General features: G+C 40.2%; 1 protein-coding gene across 2 annotated transcripts in view; it reads left to right on the forward strand.

Annotated features, from left to right (window-relative positions):
* Astn1 (astrotactin 1) overlaps positions 1–25,356 on the forward strand; it is a 297,563-nt gene that overhangs the window by 95,522 nt on the left and 176,685 nt on the right. For both annotated transcript variants that reach the window (XM_042674444.1, XM_042674445.1), the window contains exon 2: positions 8,763–8,950. In XM_042674444.1, the coding sequence (XP_042530378.1) occupies positions 8,763–8,950 (188 nt within the window). The remainder of the gene's footprint in view (positions 1–8,762; positions 8,951–25,356) is intronic.

Raw genomic sequence — 25,356 nt, forward strand, 5'->3', positions numbered from 1 at the left:
AATACAATTGGATAAGAACTAAATAGAAGTGGAGAAAAATCAGATAATTGAGGGCAAGTAATTGCTATTTTGTATATCATTTATAGAGGATCATTCGCCATAATCAATACTTCTTTTTCCATCAGTGCTGTTAAACAAAAAGCCATATATCCACAAGACTTAGACATAGTTCAGGATCAGAGAATTATGGCAAAATTACTCTCAGCTCAGTTGATGAGAGAGGATTTAGAGTGAACAGAGCTCTCACTGGGTCTAGTAGGCAGATACCTTGTAATTACCTTGCAATAAATGTTTCGGATTTCCAAAACCCAGGTGCCTCTATTGCTGCCAATACCCCACCGCAGGGAAGTGATCCTCAAGGACTTCAAACGCCCAAATCAGAATTCCAGTCGTGAAACCACAGGCTTCAAAATGACTTATGTTCTTCACAATGTATGAAATGATCTATAAATACATATTTTAACATTATGGAGTTTAAATATTATTACACATCATACTTGATGTCAGATTTTGTTAAATGCATGCCATTATCTCAATTTACAAAGGTCAGCCGGGTGGCAGAGAATAGAATTTGATGTATGTTAAAAAAAAAAATCTCTTTACTAGTACATCTGCACCTCAGATAACCCAGCCTTTCCGCAGAGCGCTGGGCTTCTTTTTTAACTCCCTTTCAAATGAGACTTTAATGAGTATCATGTGGATAAACTCTTTGCTGAGGTCTGAAAAGATCCAGAGAAACACTGTGTTAGGAACAAGCAAACCATTTTGGATGAAATCACAAGCCATTTGAATGTCTCCTCGTGTCTCTGGTAGTGTCAGAACCTTTTGGCTGATTTTTTTTTCCCCCACAGGAATGTTTTCATCTCAGTGGCTAGGTAAATAGAATGTGCATGTGGTTGCTCGATTGCTATTCATGCCAGCACAGAGTCGCTTAGAGTGACCTACTTCCTGCCGCATCCATAGAAAGCCTAGCTGCTTTCCATCAAGGCTGATTTAAAAAGCCACCCTCTGTTCCCTGCAGCTCCCGCCCCCAGCTGCCCTTGCAGGCTGTACACTATGGACTCTCCAGGACCTTATTTCCTTCCTTTATCTCTCCTGCTCCCCGCATTTATTCATTTTAGACCATCTTTGCCTCTCCTGGAAAAAGGACAAGTGGGTGGGTGGGCAGCTTGAAAGGAAGTGAACATTTCAAGTTCCTTTTTGGAGTATAGCTCGATAAAGGGGCATTGTGGGAATGTCAAGAGAGATCAGGTGGGGTTTTCTTATCTGTCCACGCCCCTTACCTACATAGACATATGTGATCAAAGGTTGGTAACTCACTGGAACACATTTAGTAGCATCCATCTGTGTATGGTTTCCTCAGATTGAGGACCATCCATTGGAGTCTCAGTAGATCCTATCATTTGACTCTTTCTCTGTGTATCAGTTAGTTAACCAGACAGATATGGAAACATTCTAGATGTCAAGAGGAACTCTGATCTACGGAGACTTTTGATCCCCTTGGCATGCAGAAATACACTTGACCTGAACTTGACTTAGGATCTGACTAGTACCAATTGTCACATCTGATTTTGTGTCATTGATCTGACAAGGTCAGTGTGGGAAGTTTTTAGAGACTTTCTGTCCCATCACTTGACAATAAAAAGTGAGCTCCAGAGATTGTAGCAGAGCTCTCCACAGGTCCCCTTTCTAATGCTCTCTACTCTGCCATTCATTCTGTGATTCATCCCTGGAGGAGCGATGCTTCAAGACTTCTGTTTATGCAGTGCAGGGGCAATGTCACCAAGCTGGGGACATAGAAGTTCAGTGACTCTTCAGGTGATTATTATATAAAGTGGAAATGTCTACTACCCATTTAACAAGTTGAAAAGTTTGTAGTTACTTTGAGAAATGGAGAGGTATTTGAAAGTTGAAGCAATTTTTGTTCTAGATCTTTCGCTCCACATACTTCTATGGTCATTCCACAAATCTGTTTGGAGGGAGAAGAAGGAAGTGTGAGGTGATGAGAAGCACTTCTGCAGAAGACAGAGAGTTGATTCCGGACTTCAGTGGCATTCCTAGTTGGTTTCTGAATATCTTCACAAAAGAATTTTTTGGCTGTGTAGTGTCCCATTTTGTAGTTCACTTAACCAGGGGTTTACAGACATACACTTATCAGGTAAACCTTCAGTGTTCCTGGCATCTGTTCTAGCTGAATTCAGGGTGATCTATGTTCTATGGCTCTCCTTCCGTGATTTGAGGGGTGTTTCACTTCAAAACTCTATTCCAGATGGTCTCTGTGGTGATGAGTGTAGAGGCCCTGCCAACTCAGCCCAACGACCATCATTTTTCTGGCTGGTTTTATTTCCTCAATTCCTTTGACTTTGTCCTTCTCTCTATATCTTTCTCCTTTGTCTACTTTTTTGCCTGTCCCTCATCTTTCTTCACAGATGGCCAGGACACTAATGTGCGGCCGTCATTATGTTTATGAAACAAGGTAGGGCCTTTAGAGGCTGTTGTTCCAGAGACATTAAAGACTTGTGTCACATTTGATATCAAAGTGAAGATCTGTAGGATAATTAGTGATCCCTTACTGTTATTAACCCCTGACTTAGGCAGGTTATTTTCTTACAAAGGTGTTGAAAGTTAATACCACTGTTAATAGCTTCAATCAGAAGACCATAATGAAATCATGTGGGAAACTAGGCCTACCATCAATATCTTTCAAACTCTAAAACTAGAAGGTAGAACAAGGAAAGTTAACAAAAAAGAAAGGAAAAAAAGAAAGAAAGAGAAAGAAGGATCCCTTTGTTAACCTTAGTGATAGTTACTATCTGACAGAGAGGACCTATTTGTTATTCTTCAGTTTAGTTGTGTGTTTGGAGCTTATCTTTGTCATGTAAGGAAACTCATAATGACCAATGAGATAGCATAAAATAGCGGTATAGATTTTAGAGGTATTTGTTTTTCCTTTTATTTATTTCATCAGACTAATATTTATTTCATCAGACTAATTATAATTATGTCATATGGCTGTTCATAATGCCACACTTAATAAAACTGAAAAAAGTAAGTGAACAATACTAATAAGTCACAGACATCCCCTAGTCTTCTAACAGAAAACCTTTCCTATTAGTGCATTTTATTTTTCTTTCAGTTGATTCAATTCTTTTCTAATTTTGCTCTGGGGAACCCCCTCTAAAAGCATATATTAGATTTGGATTAGATGAAAGGTTGTAAGACTACCAGCAAATTTGAAAATCTAAGCAAGGTCTTTCAACAGCCAGTAATGACCATCGAGGGGTGTCAACTTCAACCTTGAAAGATTGCAGGGTCACTTCATCAGATGCCCTCGCCACGAGGCCAAGAATTGACAAGTTAATGCTTCCTCTTGCCTTGACCCCAGTAACCTCAGTAACCTCATTACTACTCAGCTGGATTCAGCTTGAAACTCAGACTTGCTAGGAGTGAAAAGGGATGCAGAATGCCAGGACTGAAGAGCCACTTCAAGCAACTCACTGAATTGAAGGTTCCTTCACAGTTTTCCCAGTCCCAGTCCATATATGAACCTGAATCATGAAATTGAGCTGAATGTTATTACAATGAAACCCCTCTGTACAATTAATATTTTCTAAAAACAAATGGTACAGAAGAATCCTGAAGTTCATTGCCTACATAGATCTTCCTTATACAGATGAGAAAGCTTCAGGTTAAACTTATTCAAGTTTCCTGAGACCATGCCAGGCCCCCCGAGTTCCACTTTTCTGTCTTAGTCACCATATAACATAGGACCAGAGCTGCAGAGGTCCTGAGTCTGCTTTCTCCCCTGTTCTCATTCTGGATATTCCTGGTCATTGTAAACTCTTCCTGCATGATGCAACCATGAATGGCTTTCCATTAGCTGCCAACTCCTTAAGCTGCCATTTAGGGTTTTGCAACGATTCTAACCTCTGTGTTTAGCCCAGGTCCTCAGCTATTCTCCAGATCTTAGCCACTGGAGCCTAACCCTACTTCCTTTGGTTCTGCAAACTTGCATATCGTGTTTGCATACTCTTCTTCTGGATCTTCCTCTTCAATCTATTTTATTACCTCACATGCAGCCAAGCTTCACCCCTTCCCTCACACCACTGCTGTTTAGAGTACTTATTTATGATTATGTACAAAGTGCCACTCTGGATTGAAAGTTCCTTGAGAGTAGGAGGCGTGTAGCACCATTTCCTGAATGCAGCAAACAAAGTGTGCTCCACAAATACTGATTACTTGGAAAAAATTATATAAGTGAAGCAATCCAGGCCCAAAGAAACATAGGTTGCATGGTTTCCCTTATTTGCAATAACTGGTATATGTCTGAGTCAAGCGAAAAAGTTCCAGTAAGTTAATGTTAGGCGAAATGAACCCAAGATCAGGACACAAGTGGTTTTTTTCTTTCTTGCTATTGTTTCTAACATATTTATAAGGAGGTTGTTTTGTTGCTTTGAATGTCCCTCCTCCACGGTATAACCCTTATTTTCACTGTATTTGAAGTTGGTATAATTTGGGGAGGGGAAGGGAAAAAAACCAAATTGTTTAAATAGGGATACAGGTGGACCCATTGCAACAATGAGATGTACAAAATGCTTTGTTGAAAAACAAACTTTATAACTTTGGCAAGGGGGGAGGGGTGGGAGGGAGGAGTGTAGTCGTGGAGGTGGGTGGGCAGGGATGGTAAGGTTAAAAACAAAGGAGGAGGCAACAATGCTTGGTAAGAAATGTACTTATTACCTTGTTCATGTAATTGTAATCCTTCTGTACGGTATGTTCACAATAAAAAAAACTTATTAAATTAAATAAAAAAAGAATGAATGGCATCTGGTTTCTGTGAATTACAGGCCGTTTCCGAATTTGGAGAGGTTCTGAAGGATGGAGGACTTGCAGAGGGAAGAAGGGACCTGGTAAAAGCCAGCCTGTCTTTCTGGATGTCTTGGTCCCACAGTGTGGTAATGGCCTTTGTGCTCATGACACCAGTGGCATCATGAGATGACCACCCAGGATCCTGTTAGCGCTTGTTTTATACAGTATATTGTATATTACCGCATTGGCAATTCCCCGGTGTATTTGAACTAGAATAACTATTGTATAATCTCCACAATGTTCTCCTTGGGAAATCTCCAGGCTGTCTCACATTGCATTTCTTATTCTTGGCTATTTTGGTGACATCTAGATCAACATGATTGCATTGAGATTCTAAGCGCTGTTGGTGAAGAAACTGGCAAGACTCTTAGTGTGCCCTATGTGGTTTTTCATTAGTTGACCAGGCCAGGTATAGCGTAAGCAAATAAGTTTCTGGTTTAGTCTTTGAGCTCTTTTATGTCATATCCTGCCAGGAGAGGGGAAAAACACCAAGAAAGACATCATTATTGTGTAATTATCTTGAAACTAAAAAATGACAAGAGCCCTTGGCAGGCATAGTGCTCTCTTTCGTTCACCCCTTTGCCCTCTGTGGTGAACCTGGCCTGGGCAGAATCATGATGTCACTATGGAGATGGGCATGAAGAATACACAGAGTGCTTAAGAGGAATGGCCTCCAAACCAGGACTAGACTGCCCTGACCCACCATCACATGGGAGACTTTGTCACTACCCTCCCTGCACCTGTTCTTTAGTGCTCCCACTTAGTGCTCCCACACCGAAGACTCCAGTGCAGATCACTTTGCTCCTTGTGAGTCGCTTTGAGATGCTCATGGATATGGGATTTCTTTTTGAGCAGATGAAACTTCTGGAGTTAAACAATGGTACTATTGTACAAGTTGGTGAATATACTACAAACTACTGAATTAAATATCTTAAAGGGTGAATTTCAGGCATGTCAATTCCATCTCCATTTTAAAAGACCTTATAGAAAGATTAAACTCTGGTAGTTAAAAGGTCCTAGAAGACTAGATGGACTTTCTATTCAAATGCTTACTCTCTCGCCATGTTCTGAGGTCATGCCATCTGCTGGTGCATTGGAAGTGGAGAGCATTTAATAGCTCCTCTGTCTTTATCCCTGTTCTGTGTGAGGCTGGAGTAACCTCGGTTCAAGTATTTACTTATCCTTGCTTCCACAGTTAAAACAGACATAATGAGTCTGGCCTATTGATAAGGATCTCCTGGGAAACAAAATTCTAGATTGTTAAGTGATTTAGAGGTCTAAGGTAGCAGGCTGCTTTGTGTAGTTACAGGTAGGGTTGAATGGCAACCACAGATGAGTGGAGTAATGTCCCTGGCTGGGCTAGTGCCAGTGCATAGAGGAGGCTGGATATGTTTTGCTCTAGGTGATTTAATTATGCCATCAGATGCTCTATAAGAAGCAGGATTGGAGATCTTTTTTATAGCTGGGGCAAGATGGAGACAGAGTTTGGTTCTTATAGCAATGGGAGTATTGGTGCCTGTGTGGAGGGTGTGTCTCGGGAACCTTCTGTTGTTTGACATAAGTGGAGTGGCTGGAAGGATAAATGCCTAAGTGCCAGAGTGGGCTTGTGATGGTTGGAACCACCCAGATTTGAGTGGCTGCTGTTGTTCTGAACACAGTCTCAGAGAGCCTCCTAAGGATTTCTTTTTCCTATCTGAAAATGTGGGAAACTTCCTCAGAGTAAAGAAAGATAGACCCTCAGAAATCTGTTGCCACTTCACTTAACAAATGAGGCCATGCCTCTGTGCAACCAGTATTGAGGCAAAGGAGAGCTTCCATGTTCAGTCCTTCTTCTGCAGAAGCTTCCTGGATGCTGTGTCAGCCACATCCCCAATAGTGTGTCGCATAGCAACCCAATAACTATTGAGTCATTAGGCAACCGGAGAGAAGTGTGAAGCATGAAGCTCCAGTGGTCATATCTTTGCTTTCCCCTTTACTATCTCAAGTTTACACTCCCCCCCCCCCCCCCCCCCCGGTGAATGAGATCTCAGGGTGTAACAGGCACGAATCTTAGCATCTTTCAGGGACAATCCAGTTACCTGTGGCTCACAGAAATCCTCAGCAACCTACCCAGAAAAGACCAGACCAGATACTTCCTCCTTACATCCTTACTCTATCATTGTATGAACTTCCTTTACCTACTTCTCTACCTATGGGAAGGAAATCCTTTTGTTTTTCATGAAGTCCAACACCAGTATCCTCCTCCTTTTGGAGGACTACTTTCCAATTGCTTTGTACTTCTACCTAGGCTAGATCACTGATTCCTTCTTCTATGCTACTGAGGAACTTAAATATATACCTGGTGTACTTATGGTCGCCTGCTTTGGAGACCTGGAGTCTGGCTCATTTCAATTAGTACCTGAATGCATAACACAGTGTCTGGTGCTTAGTACATGCCCAGTGAATTTTTATTACATAAATGAGTAGCTAAATACATAAATGACATTAATGTGTCTTTTTTCCCATAATGTGAAAGATAGTTCCCTACTCTATAAACATTTTAAAATGCTTTCTTTTTATGGTTACAATATTTGATGAGGATACACTCTAAATGTTTCTGTTAAGTCATTTTTATATATTTACAGAATATATGTTTTTGTCAAAGGTGAAAAATTTGAAGAGCTGAAGCCATGCCTTTTTCAAAAATGAAATTCTGCAGTGCAGTGGTTTATTATAGTATGCTCAGTAGAATACTCATCCTCTAGTAGGGTAATAAAGAGTTGTTAAAGAGGGGCTGGGAAGGTGGCTCAGTGGTAGTGCACTTGCCTTGCATGCATGAGGCCCTGGGTTCGATTTCTCAGCACCACATAAGCAAAAAGAAAAAAGCTGGAAGTGGCTCTGTGGCCCAAGTGGTAGAGCGCTAGCCTTGAGCTGAAGAGCTGAGGGACAGCATCCAGGCCCAGAGTTCAGGCCCCACAACCGCCGCCCCCCTCCCCTGCAAAAGAAAGAGTTGTTAAAGAGAATATGCTCTGACAGTTGAAGTTTGAGAAAGACTTGCCCAATCAGATGCTTCTACTCTGGGATGTCTGAGAGTTTTGGTATGATATCACTTAGGAGTATAAAAGAGAGGGATATGTACTCAGAGTATTTCTGCAAGACTACTTTAGCACCTGCTCCAGTGCAAAGGGAAGAGTATGCTTTGGACATTTTGTTATTGATAGTAGCCTAGAGCTTTGAGAAACAACTGAGTATATCTGTAAAAAGGGACCATTTACATCACCTTCTTCATGCATACCACCTCTGTTCTGTAAGCCTGAAGAGAAAATGGGAGGGAATTCAAACACTACTTGTCATAGTAAGTTATCAGACATCTCCAGTGCTCTATGCAGCAAATGATTGTAGCTTCAGAAATAGTGCACCAGCCTCAATAGCTCTTTCCCCCTTCCGAGGACTATTCCATAAATGCCAGTTTTCTACACAGTAATTACCAACTCCCCCTTTAGTAGATTCACTGGTGTATCTAGGAATCATGGCTAGGAAACTCACGTTTCCAAAGACAAACAGCTTTGTCTTTATCTCTGGGGGTGATGAGGTATTCAAACTGTGCTATGCAAAGGATGGTATTGATCCTAGAACTAGGGGAAGAACTTGAATTTTCACCTTGGTATTTTTCTCAATGGGTGGGAACCTGGTTCACTAGATTTGCGGTGGAAAGACCTGTGAACGATAATTCCCCTGTTCTTCGGATCTCTTCCTGTCTTTGAGCTTTGTAAGCAGCACCAAGGAGGACCAAACTCTAGTTAGAACCCTTTGTTACCTGCAGGCACAGCTGGCTAATTAGCACCCGTGGCTAAGCAGGAGATGAAAAGCCCTGGTGTAAATGATCACCTGTGCTTTTCGTGTTTATCTTCTAGAGATCTCAGGAAACACTGAAGACATCCCCTTGGTGCGCTGGAGACAGCAGTGGCTGGAGAATGGTACTTTGCTTTTTCACATCCATCATCAGGATGGTGCCCCAAGCATCCCTGGGCAAGATCCAACGGAAGAGCCACAGCATGAGTCGGCGGAAGAGGAGCTGAGGATTCTCCACATCTCAGTCATGGTAAGAGCAGCATAGCCGTAGCCTTCGGGCCGTGTATAGTTTATGTTACCTTGACACTAAGAGTCTCTGTGCCTGTAAACCATATTGGCAAACACCTGTAATCCTAGTTACTGGAGAGGCTGAGGCCAGAAGAACTGTGGTTTGAGGCCAACGAGGGCAACATTTTTGTGAGGCTGCATCTCAATTAATAAAATCCGGGTCATGGTAGCACATGGCTGCCATTACAGCAGATGGGAAGTATACATAAGAGAATCATGATCCAAGCTGATCTGTGCTTAAATGCGACACCCTGTCCACAAAATAATTAAAGCAAAATAAGATGGGGCATAGTTCACATTCAACCCCTAGGACATCAACAATAAATCAGTGCCACAGACACTTTAATCAGTTTTTCATTATTATAAGACAATAACTGAAAGCAGAGTACATATGAAAGAAAAGAGGTTTGTTTACTACACAGTTCTAGAGGTTCAAGGGCATGGCACCAGCTATAGCTCAGTTCTGTGGAGGGCCTCTCAGCTTCATCACATAACAGCTGGTGGAAATGGTAGGAAGAAATCGCCTCATCCATCAGATACCAGAGAGGCCAGGTTTCTTCCCCAGACATGCTCCTAGATAATGTAAAGTCTTCCTAATGGACACCACTTCTTCAATGTTCTGCATCACCTTCTAGTACCACTATCATGGGGAGCGAGTTTCTAACACACGGGCCTCTATGGGCCTCAATCATATGTGAGCCACAACCACAAAAGCCAACAAAGATCTATAGCACCTAACTCCAAAGTGATCATTGATTATAGTAACAAGAAGACTTCCTATTTGTGGAGAAGGCATCTACTCTTCGTAGCTATAATACCATTGTTCATTTGCTCTTTCTAGGATGGTGACCAGCTAAGAAGTAACCTTTAAAAAGCAGGTATTGACGTCAGACTATGTTTGAATGGAATGACTCAAATAATATATAGGAATATATTAGACTAGCTGCTCCATAAATACTGTTGAATGACTGAATCACAAAGCTTCGTGTCAAAGCTCTACCAGTCCCTCTTTTCTTCTAGCCAGGAAAACAAGCATTTTGGCTTTTTCTGTTTTTTTTTTTAGAGGTTATATCAAACATCACTTGCTTTTTCTTTGAGCTCAGCTCAGAAATTTTACCATCTGCAACCCTTCTATGTAGAAAAGTGAAGCCTCAAATAATTTAAGAGTCTTCCTAAAATTCTAGACACTTGTATTTCAGAAATTCTCAAAAAAAGTAAATTCGACCATATGGGAATGGGGATAGGGCTTTTCTTTGGTGTTGCTTTGTTCACTGATAAATCCCAGCATATAAAACAATGCATTCACCTACTTCATGCTTAATCAGCATTTGTAGGGTAGAAAAACATACTTCCCAGTAGAAATAGAAACTACCTGCTTTACTTGGTAACCCTATTAGTAGGTTGAAACTTAATGGATTATCCATATGTGTAGATGGACTATGCATCTTACTATTAGGAAACTGAACACAATCAGCCTAGGTCTTGGCCTAACTTTCATGCATTCATTGTACTGTGGGTACTTCCTGTTTAGTTCTGTGTAGCAGACTAAGGGTACTGGGTGCATTTAGATATCTATATATATCTGTAGATTATAGATATATCCAAAAAATTGGGATGGAAAATTTCTCCTTCAAATTTTCCAATAAAAATCTCAGAATGAGTTTTTTTGGGGGGGGTCCGGTAGTGGGGCCTGAACTCTGGGCATGGGTGCTGTCCCTCAGCTCTTCAGCTCAAGGCTAGTGCTCTACTACTTGAGCCACAGCACCACTTCTGGCTGTTTTCTTTTTGCTTATGTGGTGCTGGGGAATCGAACCCAGGGCCTCATGCATGCAAGGCAAGCGCTCTACCACTGAGCCACAATAAAAAGAAAAAAGAAAAAAAATCTCAAAATGTTTCTTCTTCAACCAAAGTCCTCATGAATAATGGCATGATAGGCTCACCTGTGTGTTCACAGCACTTGGCTTAAAATGTGGTGAAAAGAGTCCTTGAATAGCAAATGTTAAATCTCAGTATCTAAGTGTGGCCCTAAGGCAGATGGGTAAAGGACATTTCTATGCTTCATATTTGCCACTTAATTGAGATTCATACATGGGAGACTCCGTACTTGCATGTTCTTGAAACAGAGACCAGTGTTCTGAGTCAAGATCACATTTTTCAGTGTGTTTTATTGTTTGATAAGAATGGTGCGATTGGACAGGTTAGCCAAATCAGCCTAGATTGCCTTCCCCTTTGTAACAGGAACAGATTGAAAAGAAGGATAGAGTGCAGACTTTCTACCAGCTGCTCACTTCTTCCCATCAGTTTGGGAAGCATTTATTGACATGGGTGGTTTTATTAGTTTTGTCCAAGACCATTTTAAAGAAGCAGTCTCTGTCATCATCCTGTTGCCTAAAAAATGTTTAGGGTAAAGAAAAGCAAGAGTTCCAAGGTTGTGCCTAAAAGGAAGATCCTGAGATCCTGAATCCTAGAATTTAAGACAAGCACTATGTCCAATATTTGGGGGAATGGGGGAGGGGAGGTTAGTGGTAGAAGGAGCATGGGCAATGATCTGTAGAAAGGCCATCTGAAGCTTGCCCTAGTTGCCACAGGAACCTTCCTACCATCTATCCACAGAAAGAGACAGTTCAGTAAGTTTTCGAGACATGGGGGGTGGGAGCGCGAGGGGAGGCACACATGTGTGTACTTAATGTGTCCTCACATACATGAATGCATGTTTATGACATTGGGTAACTCTCTCTCTCTCTCTCTCTCTCTCTCTCTCTCTCTCTCTCTCTCTCTCTCTCTCTCTCCTCCCTGTGTGTGTGTGTGTTGTGTCCTTAAAATATAACCTCTATTAGGAATCCTATGATGCTAATTCTGTTTTAAAAACGTATTTGCTTATACAGCTACTTACTGGTGAATGTATTTTGGAGACAAAGTTTCATTCTATAGCCCAGCCTGGCCTGGAATTCACTGTGTAGCCCAGGTTGGCCTCAACATCATGATCCTCTTGCCACAGCCACCCAAAGGCTAGGGTTATGAGCAAGGACCTGTAATCTGGCACACTAATGCTTTTTATTCCTGCAAAGCCCTGGGAAGGTATTCATGCTTAGGGGTCACTGAAATGGAGAGGGAATAAGAGTCAGCCTTAAACATAACTCTGAGATCTTTTCTTTATATGCTATCTGGCCTCTGTAGTAGATCACCAATGGTACGTTTTCCAAATAAAATAGAAAATGTTTGTCTTTCAGGCTCATTTATTCTCTCAATTGTTTTTCTTTTTAATGAAGCTGAGAGAGGCAAAGGTTAAAAGGGCATAGGCAAAGGATGTAGATGGGAAATAGTGTGTTGGCTCTAGCTTACCTTCTAGGATGTGGGTAGGCCACATGTTCATGAAAAATTCAAAAACCCTTCAGCCTCTGCAGCAGAATGGAGGCCTCGGGTGAACTACAGACAGACAAGCCTTCTCCCCACCTTTGTGAAAGTAGGTTGGTTGGTGGAGCTGACTACAGCCCACCTAGCTTTCCCCTCCTCCATTCCCATTCCACACCACACACACTACCTCTCCTTCTTTAAGATTCTATCGACAAACAGTTTCAAAGTCTAAAGTTGAGTATCTGCCCTCAGCTCAGAAATCAAGCCTGAGGGTATCCTGTTTGAAGATGTTGTTCCTCAAAGTCTCCAATGACTTCTTTTTCAGAGACTAGGGGATTGCTAGAGTTTATTTGATTCACTTTATACCCTATCCTTTGGAAGTAAAGTAGGCAGCTATTTGAGGCATCCAGAATGGCATTATAAGTTTCAGAACATAGTGAAATCCTTGGACAAGTAATAACACTGGACAGTGAACTGCACATAAATGATATTATGTAAGCCTTAATTATGAAATAACCCTAACAGGGTTATTTTTCATTATCTGCAATGATCAATAATGATGCAAATTTCCAGTTGCTTCAAAATAGCATAATTTGGAGAAAAAGAAAAGTTAAGGTTATTATAAAGACATGAATAAGTCCAGCATTTTATCGCTTGCTAAGAAAATGTATACTTAAAAGTTTAACTGATAACCCTAAATATTTCCAATATGAACAGAGGGAATAAATGGCTCTGTGAAAACTTTCAGCTTGATATTTCTCTTCTCTTGTATTTATACTTTTCTCATCTATATTGCCTTCCTAGTAGATACCAATGTTTAGTTTCATATTTTACATGCACTGTTTTGTTTTATCACAAAATATAAATAATGACAGAATGAATGAGAAATAAAAGGTAAATCGTGTTTGTATAGGTATGACATTAGATGAGAATCTGCAAGTCCTTTTCTTGCTGTCCCTAGTATCAATCTATCATCAGCAAAACCATAGGCTTGAAGAAAACCAATACCCCAGCTTGGAGCTTGGCAATTTAAAACTTTGAAAATGCTTTTGCTTTTTGTATTTTTCAATCATCTTCTCAAATTTTTGAATTATTTTTTTTCCAAAGAGGCACCATTTCTTCCTGGCATAAGAATAATTGGATTTCCCTCCTGAAATCTTACAATATTGCTTTTGAGGGTCAAATGATGTATGTGAACCTCCTGAATGATTCAAACTTGGCTGAAGAGATTTATTTCAAATTTTGCAAGATAATTGACATTTAGAACCATGACAGTACACAAAGATACTCTTTTTTCAAACTTTTGAACCAGCGAAAGCAGAATTGATAAATTAAAATTGAGTGTGAGTTTAACCCAAAAGTTGAGAAATTTGTCAGTGGTGAGACAAATTGTTTACTCCATAAAAGACCAAATTTTAATACAACCTCACATGAGACTATGTGGATATAAATTGCCATATTGTATTTTTGCTAACTTAGTATGTGATGTACATGTTTATTCCTACAGTCTGCAAAAGAATTTAATAGAATATATAGAATATTAACATATGCTGTACTTATTTTTTCTTTGTAACTAAAGATGGCAGTGTTAATAGATGTTCTATACGTACATAGGTGTCTGAAATACACTTTTCACAATAATCAGCCTTTCAAAAATGCTTCGGTTTTCAGCCAGACAAGGTGGCTAGTACCTGGAATCACAGCTATTTAGAAGGGAGAGAGAGAAGGATGAAAGTTTGAGGGTAGCCGAGGCTGGCGAGGGAGTTGCTATCACAAAAAGAACATGCCAGAACTAGGATCCAATACCTCAAGTCTGTAATCCTAGCTACTCAGGAGACTGAAAGCTGAAGGATCATAATTCAAAATCAGCCCAGCAAGAGAAGTCTTGTGAGACTCCCTGTCCCATTAACCCAAGGGAATTCTGGATTCGAGGTGTGGCTCACGTGGTAGAAACTGTAAAGCTCTGATTTCAAACTCTACTACCACAAAGAGCGTGTTTTATCTTATTATGTACTTATTTTTTTCCTGTTATTATTCTGACCATTCTCATTGCTAGAGTTTAGACTTAAGAAGTCTAACTTAGACTTCTTTATGCTCATTTTGTGAACAAAAGACATCAGTTAAGGCTGGTTTCTATTTAGTTGTGCAGATCAGACTTGGCCAATACCTGCAGGCTCTCAAGGCCTTGGACTGCTAGAGTCATAAGTACTCACCTTTTCCCAGGATCCTGGAAACTCTAAGTAAGCTCAGGGTGCAGAATTATTTCTTTTTTGTTTTTGTTTTTGTCGGTCGTGGGGCTTGAACTCTGGGCCTGAATGCTGTCCCTCAGCTCTTCAGCTCAAGGCTAGCGCTGTACCACTTGAGCTACAAGCCACTTCAGTTTTTCTGGTGGTTTATTGGAGATAAGAGTTTCACGGACTTTCCTGCCCGGGCTGGCTTTGAACTGCGATCCTCAGATCTCAGCCTCCTGAGTAGCTAGGATTATAGGCATAAGCCACCAGCGCCCAGCTAGAATTATTTCTTGAGAAAAACAAGTTAAAAAATAAAGTATGCTGACAAAATAGTGTGCAGTTGCTATAGTAAAGTTCCAGAGCCCAGCAATAAAGAACATTTAGTCTAGAGACATTTCATCCTGTAAAACAGTATTTGATGCTTAGTTAGTAGAGAGCCCGTAGGGCACACCTGTGGAGCCTCTAGGATTGTGTTTGCATCCTTGCTCTTACTGTTACTTCAAGTTCCATCTTGCTCCCTGAACATCACAAGTTACTTTACTTGCAGGTGGGTATCATTTCACTCTTGCAACACAGCCACTTCCAGGAAAGAGAAGAACAGTGGCAAATATAATCATTGTGTGTCATTAGGACTACCACATATTTATTAAATGTCCATGGGCATGGCAGAGAGGGCTAGATGCCTTTTAAAAAATTAACATATTTTGCCTTCAGCAAATCTGTTAAAAAGTTCATTAGCAAATTCATTAAACAGGGTCATTTTCCTAGGTTTATCATCAACCGATATTATTTGTTTCATCCCATTTAGGAAGCTGTAATTTGTCAGGGTTAATCCTGATCTTCAAGTATCAAATGGAACTGGGTGTGGGTGGCTCATGCCTGTAATCCTAGCTACTCAGATAGCTGAGATCTGATGATCTTGGTTCAAAGCCAGCCCAGGCAGGAAAGTTCATAAGATTCTTATCTCCAGTTATCCACCGAGAAGCCAGAAATAGAGGTGTGTCCCAGGTGGAAAAGAACAACCTTGAGTGTAATAGTTAAGAAACAACTCCCAGGCCCTGAGTTCAAACACCGTTATCAGCACCCTCCCCAAAAAGATGAGTTTCAATACTTAGGTTCCAAAAAACAATAGAATTTGAGTAGTACCTTGGAAGGGACCCAAACATACTTTGACTCATTTAGGGGAGTCTTTGCTAGCAAGTCAAGCTGTTCAACACGGAATTGGACTGACGTACTAGTTGTATGGCCACTTGGCCAAAACCATCTCTTGGTACTTTTCCTTCTATTAGGAAAAGTACTGGGTGGCTAAAATATTGAGCAAGATCCTTAGACACAACCTCTTTGCTCCGTTTGTCTGAAAGACTGATGTGCAATAACCTGGAGACACCAGTGTTTGGGGACCATGTTTCAAGCTAAGTATAGTTTGGCTTGCATGCCTTTCCTACCTGGCCTGGTGGGATAGCTCTTCAGTTTTTGCCCAAGATGTGTTAGGTATGGCCATCTGTGAGTCCATTAGTCAGTTCAGGGGTTTATCTATGCTGTTCTTCTTTGGTGCCTTGTTGAATTCATGTAAAGGGAGAGCTGGGCTATGGTGTCAAGATATCCTTGAATTAGAGCTGGAACGGTAGGCTTCACATCCTAGCTTTGGCACTTCAGGTAATTTGCTGACCTTTATGGAATTATCTCACCAATGAAATAAATGCACCATGTAAGGCTTTTTTAGCTTTAGAGAGGGAAGATTCACTATGATTGTGTGATGGAGTTTCAATATAGAAATCCCTATGTAGATAAGGGAGACAGCACTCTCTTTTTTAAAAAAAAAAAATCCAAATAGCATTTTATCATGAAGGCTGGAGCTGGAAGGTTCTTCAGGATCCAAGTTATTTTATAAGCTCTCAGCCTCTGAAGTTTGTGACCTGGCACTTCTGCACCTGTTACTACTGTTCCTGTGTTAACTTCTTTGTCTCACATACTTTATATATTTTTTTCTTCATTTTGATGCCTTTATATGTTTGAAGTGCGGCTCAAACATGAACAAATATGTTCACATTTATTCATGAAGTCACCTCACCTGTAACCCCTCCTGACTTTTGAAGCTTAACAGTGTTTCCAACTTTGTTCCTACCACTGTTAACTTCTTTGTTTTTCTCTCCCCTAGTTCCACTTCCTCAGGGAAAGTAGCAGGTGGACCTGGCTAGTTTCCACAGTTCTCATTGGCTCCAGTGCTTCAAATACTATTCTGTAGGTGGACACAATTCCAAATTTCTCTGGTCTGGGGTGATAAGAAAGTGGAATTAGCATATCCTTACTCTTGGTACAGCTCAGAATAATTTTCTTCACTGGAAGCTATGAAACAATGTTTTCATGATTGATATATTTAATATAACCAACAAAACAAGACCTAACTTTTAGAGATGTTAGGTCAATTAAAATATATAATATAAATCACGGGGACAAACAAGTCGTTTAAGGATTCAGGTGGACCTGTTGCAACAATGAGAAGTACAAAATGTCATGTCAAAACCAGCTTTACAATGTCGGAGTGGGGGGGGGGGAAGGGGGTATGATAGGGTGGGGGGAGGGGGGGAGGGTGGGAAGGGAGGTGAAGGGTAAACAAAGGAGGAGGCTGCAATGCTTGGTAAGAAATGTATGCATTATCCTGCCCATGTAATTGTAACCCCTCTGTACAGTATGTTCTCAAATAAAATAAAATAAAATTAAAAATAAAATAAAATAAAATATATAATATAAATCATCATCATTACTACCCTTACCACCACATCCATCATTATGACCATATCATCAAAAAGCTTAGTTTCTATTTGTATATCAAGTGCCTTTTCTCTCCTATTCTCTCTCTATGCATGCATAAAATTTATTTATAATATATATAAGCTTATTCTCATCACAACACTTTATAAGACATTGTGTTATTATCTCACTTTATGAATGAAGGAAAAGAAGGCTAGACAGACTAAGTGATTTATTCAAAGTTAGACAACTATTCACTTGCCGAGCAAAATTTGAATTGAGGAAATTAGAAAAGTCTACATTCTTTATTATTATTATTATTATTGCTATTGTTATTATTATTAAGTTATGCAGCTATACAAAAAGGTTTCAGTTCCACAAGTCATCATGCCATCTCTTCCCTCCCTCATGTTATATAGTTCATTTTGTACACAAAGCACATTGAATATAATGACTGTATTTGCTCTCTATAAGACTCTAGAGATTCTCTGTTTTGAGAAACATCTAACACATGCCCTGACTTCCAGATTTCATCAGTTTCATTGACTTTTATCTTCTGGGGATAGCATGACACTTTTCCTCCATTGTTATACTGACCCTGGTAACTCTGTGAGCCCTAGGACCCACGACTGTGATCACATACATCTTTCTGTTTGTGGTTCTGTCAGGCAGTGAAACCCAGAAGCTCACATTCTGTTCAGCTCCACTAAACCCACCTGCTAACCCTGGGACTTTGCCACATCATCTCACAGCTGTCAGTGGGCATATTGGCAGGCAAGGGAAGAGAGTAGTTGGGGAACTCAGACTCTAAAACTGTGAAAGTTATGTAACAATAAACTTAACTTCTTCAGATATGTGCACTTTCACCCTTTTGCAGGGAAGTTTTAAGAACTAGTCCTATCACTGATTTTAGGAGTCATTGACTCTGATTTACTCATTTGGTTATTGATTGATTCTTTCATGTAACATTATTTTTCATGCTTCAGGGTTTTTAGATACTAAGTAGACAGAAAATAAGACAAGATTCTGACTTCATGGGGAATTTAATTGTTTTATTATCATTTGACATTTGAGGAAGGCCATTAGCAGAACTGAAAGCCAGATGAAGGGCCTACAATATTTTTCAGTCATTTTCATTGTTTATATCTTCTGTATAATTCTCTCCTTATCTTTCTCAAAATGGATAGAGGCCTTAAGCATCCCTCATCTTTCCAGATAGTAAGACAAATAGCTAAGAGGTCAACTTTTCACAAAGATATTGATGTCTTTAAAAAACTTGATATCATATTCTGTTCAGCAATGTAGTTTGCATGATATAGAAACCAGAAATTTACTTTTTAAGTGTTTAGCACCCCACCCCAAATCCCTGAAGATCTGTTTGAAAGCAAGAATCATAATCTTCATGAGGTTTAAATCAATATTCAAGACTTGTAATAGTCACAGTAATAAAGCTCTCACTAATCTTTTATATTCACAGTATGATATAGGATCATGTTATACATAATAAGAATGAATTTCCACAGAAATTTTGTGAAATAGATGCAAATGTCTCCATTTTTCAGATGTAAATGATGAGATTTAAGGAAAGCAGTCATAGACTTAAGGTCCATAGGCCATGAGAGTTGAAATCAAGGTTCAAGGCAACATTACTTGACTCCAGATTCAATACTAATACAGATTCTCTTTGGTGGCATCAGCTTGGCTGGCTTCTCCATGTTTCCAAGCTGTAGGATAATTCAACTTCTTTTAGCTAGCATTACAGTAAACATACACTCAATGAACTTCAGAATGATAGGTAGAGAAATGGGCAAGAGGTTTCCATGGCATAGTTTCTGAACTACTTTAAAAGGTAGAGAGCCAGACTGGGCAACCAAACCTGGCATTTATTTCAGAGAAAGCTGGGGTTGACTCTGAGCCAGCACTGGTTTCTGAGAAGCCCAGGAAGACAATACATTCTGTGACTTAGAGTGAATTTGAGTCACGTAGTTTACCCTGGACTTTGCTCTCAGACAGGTCCATTTAAATCACACTCTACTGACTACTAGATTTTTTTTTAGTGATCTTGTAAAATTGCTTATCATCTTTATACTCATTATTCTCTTTCATATTACAGAATTAGTATAGATCCTACTCCATAGGATTGTGTTGATGATTAAATAAGATGATTCTTATAAAGTATTTCCTACAATGTTGGGCCCATGGGAAGCAGCCAGTAAATATTAACAAGGTAAACTCTTGTCATGAAAGCTGCCTGAAACAATTCTTCAAGCAAGGTGATACTCAGAGGCACACTACATTAGGGAGCCGGAAAGGCAGCTGGGATCATAGCAACAGGAGTCCCAGAGAAGCTATGCTTAGGGAAAAGGTTGTGAAATTAGATATCATCCAGGCAACCGAATAGGCCCATTACAAACTATAGGACGTGTTCATGTATATCCAGGGAACTCTTAAGCTACTTCTGTTTCATTGTTTACAGGGTATCCTAGCGGACATTCTGAGGTTCAGGAAGATAATCCCAGCTTCAACATCTCTGAAAGAACTTTATTCATATATATGTATATATATATATATATATATGCATATTTGTTTATGTTGGAATTACTATGTTATTCTATTAGTTATGACATTATTGCTATTGTTATTTCAGAATGTTTTTTAATCAGACTAAATTATGACTTTATATATTTTCTGCCCGGGTATCCTCACATACAAATAATAATACTCCCATCCACAATATTAAAATAGGAGATGTAAAGCAACAGGCAATGCTTGCGCCCGACATGATAGAACATCTCAGAGATTCTGATTCTTGCTGTAATCTTTTCTTCCAGTTCTTATTGTCTTTTTGCCAAGCTTGGCCTTTCTCTAAAACTTTAGTGTTTTCTCATAAACTTGAAGTTTAAATCTGACCTTAGACCCACACCCTTGGACCTGGACTGAAGACACAGTACACTAGATTGGGATATATAGGAGATGTAGCCAGAAGAAAATCCACAAAGAGAACCTTAGATTGGACGATGACAAGAGATTAACTAGGCCAGGGTTCTGAAATGAGCCAGATGATAAGCATTTGAGGCCATACAAACTTTTATTTCAACTACTTAATTCTTATCAATGTGTTCCCTGTGTAGCCATATGCAGTATGCAAATAAATAAGTTGACTATTTTCCAAGAAAACTGTATTTACAAAAATGGAGGCACAATTTGACAAGGAACCAAAGGTTGCTTATCTTGATCTAATAAATTCTCATTTTTCTTCAGAGCTTAAACAGAGACAGACAACTGACAACTTGGGAAAAGTGTTAGATTTCTGTTGGCAGTATGGAAAATACTAAATTGATAGTGTTAGTCAGACCCCCATTGCTTGATTATAATTGTTCCTCAAGGCAGGCATTGACAAAGATTGCTTTTTTTACTAGAAAATGTAGGCAAGTGATATTCACAAATTCAGGTGAAACTCAAGCACATTATCCTCTCTTGAGAAGTATTGATGGGTTTAGCAAAGACAGATGTTGATAAAAACAATACTTTGCTTAGATTTGACAAGAGAAATAGAACCAGGACACCTATCAGCAAATATGGTATTTTTCTTCTCTGTAAGGCTAATGGTTCCCTCTTGGATTCAAGTTTGATGCACACAGTATACTTCCATGAAGTACCAGGATAAATTGAAATACACCCTTATAGCAAGATATCTAACATAAGTGTGTAATAATAAAATAAAATCACGCTTACAAACACCATAAATTGATTTGTGTAGGGCCTAATGCCTAGCATTTTGAAGAATTAATAGTGGCTCTCTTCCTTGCTGAAGACTTTTGGGATAGGCAAAGCATTCATTTGAGACCTTGCCTCCTAACACCAGGTGTGATACTTCTCAGTATCTGCTAGAGTTTATTAAATGCCTCGTCTAGATGAGGGGTTGATGTCAATAGTCCTTTAGAGAGTGCAGAGGAATCGCCATGATAAACCTAGGATGGCCAGGTGCTGCCTCCTAGCTATTTATGATTTCTACCCATCTGATCCCCTACCACTGCTGCAGAGGTCCATGAAAAGCCATAGATCAATCAGGTAGCTTGCTAACTTATGAAAAAAATCAGACATCAGTTTATTGATATGCACCTGTGGCTGGCAGCACCAGGGGCTTCACTGAGTAGAATCTGAGTAGAATCTGGAGCCTTCTGGAGCCTGAACCTAATGTCTACATTTGGGATTTGTACACTTGCTTAGCATGGCCTGAGGTGTGAGTTCTGCAAGCCTATTAGCATAAAAAAGACAGGGATATATGGGAGATCACATACCAAATGCATACTATTAAAAGATCCCAGTTATTTTCTTCTGGGCTAGATAGTCAGAGAAAGAAGTTGAGAGTCTTTGGGACTCACACAGGTAAGGCATTTGGGATTTGTAGGAGTGAACATGTCAGAATTTGGCATTTGTGGGCCTAAGACACTTTCTTACAGAGTAAGACAATCTCTGACACAGAACAAACCTACAAGGACTCTGAGCCTAGTGATGTTAGAACATCCCTCTTTTATTCTCTTTTCATTCCTTAAGTGTCTTGACGTATATACACTGGCGTCACCATCTCTGGGCCTTCACAGGCTGTGTTGGACCTAGCCCTTCTCGGTGTTCTGTGGCTCAGACTCACAAATGGGCTCAAGCACCTTGGCTTCAGTAACTTTCAGCCTCTTCAGGGCATGCTCAGTCTGTAGACTCCATCTGGGTGGGGATAGGGTAGCCCCAGCATGTTTTAGCATGTAAAGGCCTAGAACCAAGTTGTATTCGAATAGGCTGCATTCTGCCTGCCCCTCCTCTATAGGATCTGTAGCTACACCAACAAAACAAGCAGCCAGAGGTCAGGAGCAGGCCCCAAACATCGAAGTCAGAAGGCTTTGATTATAATTCTTTTCCCTCAAAAACCTGTGAAAGTATAAGCAAGTCTCCTGCTCGGACTCAGTTTGCTGAGTCTCAGTTTGCTCATCTTAAAAGGAGAGACTTGACAAAAGCAACTATTGTCCAAATGTTAGGGATCTGTGGGATTTCTTTGGCCATATTTCAATATAATTTGTCCATGAATTTTTCAGAATATTTGTTTAATGCTTAATTGACATTTGATTAACTAGTGATGAATCGACATTTGATTAATTGACATTTTTTCCCAGTTTAAACATATTTCAGCCTCTATGTGAGAAGAAAATGTTAATAGAAATCATGGGGTTGATGTTCTCATTAATTATTTTGATATAAGTTGAAAACAAAATCTTTTATAAAAATCAGTGACACAGTTTCCATTTTTATCAGTCATTGCTGTGCAGCATACCAGGAATATATAGATAGACTTTGTCTCCCACCTTGGGAAGGCCATAGATGATCTGGTGAGTTGCCTCCGGCTGTCACATCTAGGAATATGAAAATGAAGGATATTCGGGACACCAGGAATCCCTTGTTGACACATTTGAGAGTAATATATGAAGAAACTTTCCTTCTCTCCATTCCCAGCAACTCTGCTCTCCTGTTTCCCATCCATGGACATGAAATGACGGTCCATGCGGGGAAATGGTGGGCTTCTGTGGCTGTCTGTGGGGTGGAATGGAAGAAGTTGCATTCTGGGAAAGAACCATCACTTCCCACTGTGGATCCTGGACTGGTCCTTTGGAAGGGAATTAGTGGCTGAAAGCCCTTTGCACGGTATGGTGGGACCACTCTGCAGTTGCCTTCATTTGATGAACTGCTGGCCAGGACCCTTTTCCCTGGGCAATTTCTGCACTTCAAAGTCTCTCAGGTATCACTTTAGAGGCAACCCAAACTTTTCTGGTGGAAAGTAAGTCTGGGAGTTTTCTGAAGGTCATCCTCAGGATGGCTCCAGAGCTACAGAAGAGTAGAATGGGAGAGTTCCCAGACTCCTTTGGGGAGACTAGATAAAGGAGACAGTCTCTGAGAATGTCTGGTGCAGGTCATTGAGTGTTCTAAGAAGATATTTAATTTTTGTGTAATATGATTTGGGTGAAGCCAGAAGTAGAATCTCAGTCAGAGAAAGAAAGAAAGAAAGAAAGAAAGAAAGAAAGAAAGAAAGAAAGAAAGAAAGAAAGAAAGAAAGAAAGAAAGAAAGAGTCATCTTTCTTTTTCTTTCTTTCTCTTTCTTTCCCTCCCTCCCTCCCTCCCTTCCTCCCTCCCTCCCTTCCTCCCTCCCTCCCTTCCTTCCTTCCTCCCTCCCTCCCTCCCTCTCTCCCTCCCTTCCTTCCTTCCTTATTATTCCATATGTCCTATGTACACTGTTCTCAGGACAGACAATATATCTTAGAGCACAAAACTTTGCTTTAATAAGGACAATTAATGAAGGCAAGGTGAACTCAGATTTGCCAAATTACAATGATGGAAGATCCCAGACCTAAGAATAACTCTCTGACTCTCCTTCTACATGGGTCTTGCTGGTTCTCAGGATGGAGTTTGGAAGAGCCAGGCCAAGACAGGTCAGCTCATTGCTCCACTCAGGAATGAGAAGTTCCTCACTGAGGAGCTGGAGACTCCGTGTCTTCTCTTCTCTCTGACATCCTTTCCCTACTCTGGTGGCTGTCCTTTGCAAGTTCCTTTTTCTTTGCGATCAACTTTGATTCATATTCAATGTTCATTTACACTTGATTTAACCATATGAAAAAAGGTTAGAGTAAGAAATGGGCCCTACAGCTATTCCTGTGTGGTATTTCATGCATGTCCAAAGGCTTCATTTTTCTATTCAGAAAATTTCACAAGCATCTGTATTAAATACTGCCTTACCTGGCTAATATTCCAGGTCACCAAGGTTGCAGAGAAAGAACAGTCAAATGGGGATTTAAAAAAAAGACCAGTTATTCCACTTGAAAACCATTTGCACAAATCATGTATTTTCATCGTTTGGATCATTGGTCATGTGTGGGTCTCAATCTTCCTATTCCTTATTACTGAGGATTCCCCTTTCTGTATCCGCTGACTCCCTAACCTAGAACCCCTGAGATTCTCCTCTCAGGTATGATCTTCACTGACCAGCATGTGTTTCATTCCCTCTCTTCATCCTCTCTCCACTACCACTGCTGGTGCAGCCCCTACATCTCCCTGGACCAAGGTGATTGTTCTCCATCTGTTCACTACCTTCTGATCTGTTTCCAGAACTTTCTTCTCAGTGCCCGCAGGCTATTCCTAATAAAATGTAGCTTGGAGGACTATGTTTCCTTTTTGGTGAAAAGCCTAGAAGGCTTTCCTCTATTCCTCCATGCAGAAGGCTGAGTTCCAAGATATTTAACCTTTCATGGCCCGACCCTAATCTCCTGAGTTAGTGGCCTTCAACTGTCTGGTCTAGCCACTCTCTCCTGCATGTCATATACCTGGGCCTCCTTTGTTCTCTAATACTTCCATATGTTCACTAATGCTAGACTTTGCTTCTGTCCTCTCTGAGACAAACCATTCCTTTCTACTCTGCATAAAATTGAGGCTCATCTAGGACATTATTAGGGCATATTTCTCCATTGTTTTTATCTGCGCCTAAGTATAATATTTCCCTAAGTGTCTTCTCTTTGCTGGGAGAGATTTTTGTATCCTAGCTCAGGACCAGACCTTTTGCTAAGAGGCCTGAAGAGAATTCTGGGATGAACAAGCAACTCTGTGAGGAAGACTGAGCATGTCTGACCCAATAGAAAACTGATGTTCACAAAGGCTGAATGGCTGGCATGTGGCAGGATTGGTTGTAGCCCCTTTTCTTCACTAAACTTTCACAGTTTTATTTTTTCCTTTCTTGTATTCATGGGACAAGAATCTTCTCATATTCATGTCACTCACACAAGAAGTGACTATTTACAAGATGGTATCTCCTCCAGATTACATAGATTATGTATATTAGGTGGTATAAAAGAACTCTAAGTTTATGGTTATAATTCATTACATAACAGCTTTATAGAATAATTACATTAAATGTATTTTTCAAATAAATACTGAGAAAAATCACCGGGAAAAGATTTTCAGGGTGAGAATTGTAGGTTTGGATGTTGCAAGGCATGGA

Source organism: Dipodomys spectabilis, unplaced genomic scaffold, assembly GCF_019054845.1.
Source record: "Dipodomys spectabilis isolate Male_0828 unplaced genomic scaffold, ASM1905484v1 ptg000019l, whole genome shotgun sequence".
In the NCBI taxonomy this organism is placed as follows: domain Eukaryota; kingdom Metazoa; phylum Chordata; class Mammalia; order Rodentia; family Heteromyidae; genus Dipodomys; species Dipodomys spectabilis.